This window comes from Cryptomeria japonica, chromosome 7, assembly GCF_030272615.1.
Source record: "Cryptomeria japonica chromosome 7, Sugi_1.0, whole genome shotgun sequence".
Taxonomy (NCBI): Eukaryota; Viridiplantae; Streptophyta; class Pinopsida; order Cupressales; family Cupressaceae; genus Cryptomeria; species Cryptomeria japonica.
In genome coordinates, this window is record NC_081411.1 from 439,787,232 (window position 1) to 439,795,097 (window position 7,866).

A 7,866-nucleotide genomic window follows, 5' to 3' on the forward strand; every position below is an offset into this window, starting at 1 on the left:
TATTTTTACAACTATGTACTTAACATATATTAAAGACTCATGCAGTTATTCAAACATAATAATAGCATATTAATAGAACACTTATGACCAATGAAAGTATCAGAGCATGACACTTAATTCATATGAAAGCATGAACTTTAAATCACACAGACAATAATAGATATCCACATGAGAGACCACATAACACAAAAAATTTCCTAAGTGGAAAAACCCTCATGGGGTATTAAAAAACCACTCGAAACTTATCTCTTTATTCAACTCAAAAAACAACTCTTTACAACGGTGGAGTATCAACTCAACACCTTATCTGAATTTATAAATTAATGGGAGCACCAACTCCTCAAACCACAGAGTCGCTTTCAAAGTTTGTAATCACTACTGACCTTACAACTGCATCAATCTTGTAGTCCCAAAATCATTAATGAATACAAATGCAAAATATGATATTTAATGATACCAATTACAATATGTATTGTATATAATAGTTCCACAAAATATCAAAGATGCAAAGCCACGGCAAGCAAATTGAGGATATCAAGCGGGCAACTGACAATATGGAACAACTAGAGCTAGAAGTTATAAAAATGCTTCAAAACTTAACCTAAATCTGGTCTTCTGATGATCCTTTTTGGTTTTTGACTTGTTGTCTCTTGTTTGTTGGCATTTTGTTCGTCAGTTGTCTTTTCTTAGTGTGTTGTCTTTTGTGTTTTGCTTTGCTTTGATGCAAATCTTTTGATCTTTTGGCTGTAATGGGTTTAAGGGGCCCATCAAAACCTGTTTTCCCATATTCAAAAATAGTTCCACAAAATAATTCTCTCTTAACTAAAAAAATAGATTGCTTTGTTATAGGAACCAGAGACAAAAAAGTCTCTTTCAACTTTTTACAAATTTTTCAGATGTAACAATCAAATTTTCAAGAATGCTTTGTTCTCATTTTTTGTCCAACTGAACAATGGCTTAGAGCCACAAATATATACCCAGTCATAAATAAAACCCTCATCAAAGAATGTATATACTCCAGTCAAGAATGAAACCCTCGAGTTAGAGTTTAACATAAATGAAACTATCCAAAAAAATATAGTTGAAACCAAATTTTCATTTCCAAGAAACAACATTATTTCCTTTTTCGAAAAAGAAATCACACAAAATATGAAATTATAAACTCTTTCACTTATCACTTCTTAAACCCTTAACTGATTTCAACTAATTTCAATATAAACAAATCACAGCTTCGAACTACCGGAAGATTAAAAAGAAACCGTTTTCATTTTTCACTGTGAAATGACCAAAGAGCTTGTACAGATGTTACCTTGTGTTAAATCAGCCAAATGTCAAAGAGAAAGAACAAAGAACCTGTTCGAGCCTCCATTTACGACTTCAACAAGTCAACTGCACATCTCATTTTCTTGCATTCGGTTAGTTTCACAAACATGATGTCGTACCAGATGAAGACTGAAATGAAAATGACGGCTAGGGTTTCACAAACCCTTGCTAAGAAGAATGCAGTAAGATTGCCCTTTGGTCTTTTCGAATAGACTCAAAATACTTGGCAAATTTCAATAATTACTTCAAGTTAGGTAAAGATAATATGACACATGTGTATGATCAACATAATTATGTGCTAAATCAAGTACCAAATAATGTTGTCCAGGTCAGAACCCGTGAGCTGTTTGAATTTCCATTTGACCGTTCATATCAATAAAAACAAATATTTTTGAATGCCATGTCATACGACACATCTATCCATGTGCTAGAAGTGTCATTATGCCTATCAATCAAATGGGATCGATAACAAGTGTGAATATACTTAGCTCAAGATCGATATTATATACCAAAGTCGGCTTAAGTGCCAACTTAAATGCACTTTAATCTCAATAAGATATGAAACATAAATAAACCTGACACTTGTAAAAAGTGAATAAAGTGCTATGAAGGCCATATACAAAACAATAAGGGTGAACTTCCTTAATCTTAATACTAAGCATTATTTCATGCTAGGCAACTCAATGTAACCCGAGAGCTAGATAAACCATGATAACCATTTTGACACCCATAAAAAATATATGAGAAAAATGCAAAATGTACAGATAAACAACTAGCACCAAGGATACTATGTTAACTGTTACTTCCAATATGAAAATAATCACCTGAAGGGTGAACCACAACCCTGTAAACAAGATGTCTGTTATTCTGCACATGGAGCCAAAAGATCAGTGCCATCAAAATTGAATAGGAGCCAAAAGATCAGTTCCATCAAAATTGAATGGGATCCAACATGACAAACCGTGACTAAATTAGAATACTGAAGGCTAAACCAAGATGCAATGTTGTCAATCACCTAGATGCCAAATAACCAACATTAGTAGTTTTGTCATCAAGGACAAATGATTAAAGAGAAGTCAACAGTCTTATTATTCTACTTAGTGTTGTTGAAGGTCAGAGGTGATTTCTTGAGTTATCAATGTTTGCCAAAGTTGTTGATTCTAAGTATGCTTGTCCTCATAGTTGTTATGTTTCAAAGTTTTTCAAAGTTTATTTCAAGGTCATTTGAAATTGATATACCACTGATTCACCCCCCCCCCCCCCCCCCCCACCTCTCAGTGGTATTATACTCCAACATGGATATATGTCTCAATTTGTTAATTTCTCAACTACTTTAAATCCATAATCTCTCTAAGACTTACTCATGAGGGTTTAAAATTATGGTCTTCAAATCAATACTCCCCTTTTCATTAGTGTACTTATCTAGTATCTATTTGTAACATCCTATTTTAAGATCATTGAATTGTATTAAAAAATTTCAATCATTTAGTGATGGGAAATACATTTCTCTTGAAAGACACTTATTTCATGCATCCTCCATTCTCCATGTGAACCATTTTATATAGTTGTGTAACATGTTTTATTTTTGTCTTCCTTATTAAAAAATCTATGTATCCTTGTTGCATTCAACTCAAAGGATTTTTTCAATTATAGTAAATCCTTTATTTTATGTCTTATCACAATACACACAAGTTAAACATTAAACACTTATACTCATTCTATACATACATATAACATGCAGATTTATGGAGTCTATCACTACCTATCCCTATTTAATTTACTCATCATCAATGCCACCCATGCCGTCAAGGATAGTAGCATTATTGTTGTCTATATTGCATGGTTGGGGCATATACTATTTTTGAGGGGTGTATTGGTTTTGAGGTGCATACTTCTAGAGCATTGGCTACAAACTAGCGTTAATAGCATTATTTTTAAAAGTTTTTTGTAGATCTTGATCTATTTGAAAAGAATCATTGTTGAGGATTATGTTCCCACAAATCCCACCGATGTGATCCCATACACTTCTTGTAATAGGGTGTTTGGAGAAGTGTCATGATGCTCATTATAAGTCACACATTCTAGAATGTGAAATTGTTATTTAGTGGCATTAACAACCTAATTCCAAACCATTAAGTAGTAATCCATTATTTCTCCCTCTAGTTGGTACTTTACAAACCATAAAATTGTCTTTCAAATTATTCCACAAATCAATCATTCCATGCATGTAGGACCATGTGGACAATCTTTTCCTCTGTCCTTGTTATTTTTCAAATGCTTGTGACACACTAACTCCTTAAATAACTATTCATATTTATTGGTTGATCCTTTTGGTTATTGTCTCAATTCTTTTAACCCCATTTTATTCATATGTTCAAGCTCCAATTATTCAAAATCTTATAAGAACTTTTGTTCCACTTTATATAGATCAACCTTAATAGAATTTAGGCCACACTTACCATGTGCCAATCTCACCTACATCCTTGAAGCATGGTAATAAATATGTGAATCTTCTATACATTGTCACTCCCATGTATGTTGACTCATACCATTCCATGGTAAGGCTTTCTTGGTAGCATAGACTATGCAAATGGAGGATTAAGGACATGCATCTATTTCAAGAGAAGATGATGAAAAACACACTTTTATTGTTAATGGGGCCTAATATTAAAATGGCCATTAACAACTAATATATCCATAATAATGATGATTCATACTAATTTGGGCTCTAATGATACATTGTTTGCATTTTTACATGTGATTTCAATTATGAGATTCATTTCGTTATTTGATATTTTATTTTATAAAGGTTCCATAATAGCACGTAGTGTGCTTCATTGATTATAAGTGATACTACATTGAGTGATTATACATGATTGTGTTATTCACATAAACACATACATAAATAGATTATCCATGATAACATTATTCACATATATGTATACATAAACAGAAACTACATAAATATATATAGAAGAACATCTATAAACTATAAAATATGATAAGATATAACAAAATTATAATCATTTAAATCGTAATAATATCATCAAAGTTCATATTATGAATCACATAAAAGTTCAATATCATATATCTATACATCCAATAACTAATATTATCAACAAAATAAAACTTAGAAATTAAAATCTTTAAAAAAAAGACATAATATCATATATCAATGCATCCAATAACAAGATTTGCTCCCATGGAGCTCAACTGAGGAGTTGCAATTTACCTAGTTGCATTCAAATTTATTAGTGAACTTTCTTTTCCCTTATGCTTGCTAGTTTGATCTCTAATTACATATTCTTTACTAAGTAATGATATTATTATATGAGTATTAGGTAAGCTAAGAACCCATATCTACTTTCAAGGTGGGAATAGCAAAAAGATTCACTTTTCGAGGGATGCTAGTTCTGAACGTTTCAGTCATATCCAAACATGATGGATCTTCATTACCTTCAAGTTTCCAATCAAAGCAATGCATGAGTTGAGCCAAAACAAGATTGATGTTCTGAGTGGCAAGGTAAGCTCCAGGACAACCTCTCCTTCCAGCACCAAATGGGAGCATGTTGAAATCTCGACCTTTTCCATTTACATTCTTTCCCATAAACCTTTCGGGATCGAATTTTAGGGGATCCTCCCATACAGCTGGATCTCTTCCCATTGCCCATACATTAACCACAAGCCTTGTTTTGTTAGGTATGTGGTAGCCACGAACAGTGCAAGCTTCTCTAGACTCATGGGGCAACATCAGAGGCCCCGCAGGATGTAAACGGAATGTCTCTTGGACCACACAGTGAAGGTACTCCATATTTACTAAATCACACTCCCTTACCATGCGACGTTTATCTACTCTAGACTGAATTTCTCCTTGCAACTTCTTGGCTATTTGAGGGTTTCTTATCATTTCACTCATCGCCCATTCTAATGTAACAATTGTTGTCTCAATTCCACCAATAAACATGTCCTGTAGAAAACAAGTAATGTCATTGAGTTGAAGCAGCATAAATGGATGTCATTGAAACATAAATAAAAGAGAATAGAGCATTCTTGAGAGAGTGAGAGGGAGATAAGACATACGAAAATAGTTGCCTTGGTGTGTTCTCGGCTGACCTTGATACCATTCTCATCCTCAGGCTCTTCCTTCTCAATATCTAGAAGTACATCAACCAAGTCTTTGACATGCTCTTTTTCCCCACCCACTTTAGCATTCCGCTCCTCATGCTGCTCTATAATTTTCCCCACCACTCGATCAAAGAAGTCATGAGTCTTTGTCATTCGACGCTTCATGCCTCTCAGCTGGTCAAGCCAGACTCCACTAGGAAAGAAGTCGCCAACATTAAAAGCCCCAACCATATCAGTCACGTCGCTCACCATCCTACCAAGCTCATCGCCGCTCCCAGAATAGGCAGCAGAGTTTGTGCCCGCCAAAACCCTCCACATGACGGCGGAAATGTTGGCGGCAATGGCGGCTGTGATGTTGCAAGGCAGCATGCCGTTCATACTCTTGTCCCAAATGGAACGCACGCCCGCAGCCGTCTCTTCCTCTCGCACGCAGCCAAAGGAGTCGACTCTCTTGGCACTAAGCAATTGCATGACGCAGACTTTTCGCATGTGCCGCCAGTAGGGTCCGTACGGGGCCATACCTGGATCAATCTCTCCGTATGCTACGTATCTTGCGGCCGCCGTTGCGGGTCTGTTCCCGAACGCCAGGTCGTGTGTTGTCAAGATCTGCTTCGCCATTTCCGAAGAGGAGACGACGAGGGCGGGAACAGAGCCGAGACTCATAAACATCAAAGACCCATATTTTTTTGAGAGCTCTTCCAGAGAACGGTGGGGCAGATCTCCGAGCTGATGGAGATTTCCTATCACAGGCCATGCGAATGGCCCAGGTGGTAATGGCAATCTCTTTTCATTTTTCTTTCCTCTCTTTAGTACCCACCAGAAGAAAATTACCATTAACACTGAGAATCCAATTGTCATGGGAGGTGCTTCTGCAAATGAAAAGGAGGCCATTTCTGCAATTGAAAGACCGAGGAATTCAATTCGCTTGCCTCTCTTTTTGTCTGGGGTACAATTTATAGTTTACTTGCACCTATCGTTTCTTCTTTGGTATGATAAACGACAGAACGGCATCAGAATTGAAAAATTCAGACCCATCGTTTTTCTAGAATCCTTCTTTCTCTCTGCTATTCGTGGTCCAATGGCAGACCCACCTTTTTTCTAGAATCCTTCTCTCTCAGTTATTATGTAAAATAAGAGAACAGTACGAGGATAGTGTCTCTCTTTCTCTCTGGTATTCAAACTGTGCCCACAATTTCTCTACAATCGCTTTTGGATTATGACAGAAGGGCATTATAGTTCAACTGCTCCCACTCTCATTTCAAATTGGTATTTAAACTGCACCCACCCTGTCTCTTCAAATTTTTACCGCTTTTCATTTCCTATTTAAAAGGACAAAACAGCATCAAGATAAGAAAAACGGACATATCAATTTCTGTATCACATAATGACGGACAACCTAATCCCAACATTCTAAAAATATTATCCACGGAGCTTTCCGTATCTGTGATAAAAGAAAACTTAAGCCATGAGTTGACATATCTTCACAAAGTTTTCTGTATGATTGCTCACACCATCAAGCAAATTTTCCGAACTTTTAACCAAGTCAGATCACTTTTATTAGCGAATCTATGTCTACCCAACCCTCTATCTTGCCCACAACTTCACTCTCTTATATTGGAGGCATATCTCACAAAATCTCAAAACTATTTCTCAAAAAGATCTTTGATGTACCTTCAAGCCTATCGAGACTCTTAGAAGCTGCATCTCATCTCTTAAAACCTCTAGAGACCTTTATCTTGAATCTGGGGTCTATAAAGTTGTTTGTTCTATGTCATTCCCTACATGCATGAAATGAGTTTCTCTTCAGGCATCAAAATCAAAGAACGTAGTGCTGACATCATATATGAGTGTATCCTTAAATCAGCCCTTGACAAACAGTCCTCCTCTACCAAATATGACATCTGCTTAGAAAATATTCAAATCTTATCCAAAGAAAACAAATTATTTAAATGATGTATAAGAAGGCTATAGAATAAATAAACACCACTCCAACCTAAAACATGAAGGGTAGAGCCTTAATTTCTCCTGACATCTTTTATCCCACCTTAGAACCCGCATTTACCCTCCTCTTAGCTTTTCTTTCAATTTCGTTTTGGACCCCCTTTCCTTTTCCTAACTCTCTTTCCCTCTTATTCCCTTGTTTCAGCCTCCCTTCAGTCATTCTCTAGCCCCCTTTTTTCTGTATCATCCCTTCTTCTCTTCCTTCCATTTATTTTATTCATCTTTCCTTCAACAATTTTGTAACTTTTTCAATTTCTCCTCTTCTCATTTTTTATTTATTTATTTATCTCATTTATATATATGTTGATTGTATGTATGTTTCTATGTATGTTTATATTTAAAATAATGTAAAAAAATTATTATCTAATTATATATATGCTTATTACACACACATCTTATTTCTCATGTATGCTTACC

At 35.5% G+C, this 7,866-nt stretch overlaps 1 protein-coding gene across 1 annotated transcript; it reads right to left on the minus strand.

The window, feature by feature from the left end:
* Nucleotides 1–4,460: 4,460 nt before the first annotated feature.
* Nucleotides 4,461–6,492, minus strand: LOC131030374 (cytochrome P450 750A1). Its single transcript, XM_057961168.2, has 2 exons — nucleotides 5,404–6,492; nucleotides 4,461–5,290 (listed from the first exon to the last, which is right to left on the minus strand). Exons 1-2 carry the CDS (start codon nucleotides 6,337–6,339, stop codon nucleotides 4,670–4,672), a joined length of 1,557 nt encoding a protein of 518 aa, XP_057817151.1. The 5' UTR covers nucleotides 6,340–6,492; the 3' UTR covers nucleotides 4,461–4,669.
* Between the last annotated feature and the right edge of the window lie 1,374 nt (nucleotides 6,493–7,866).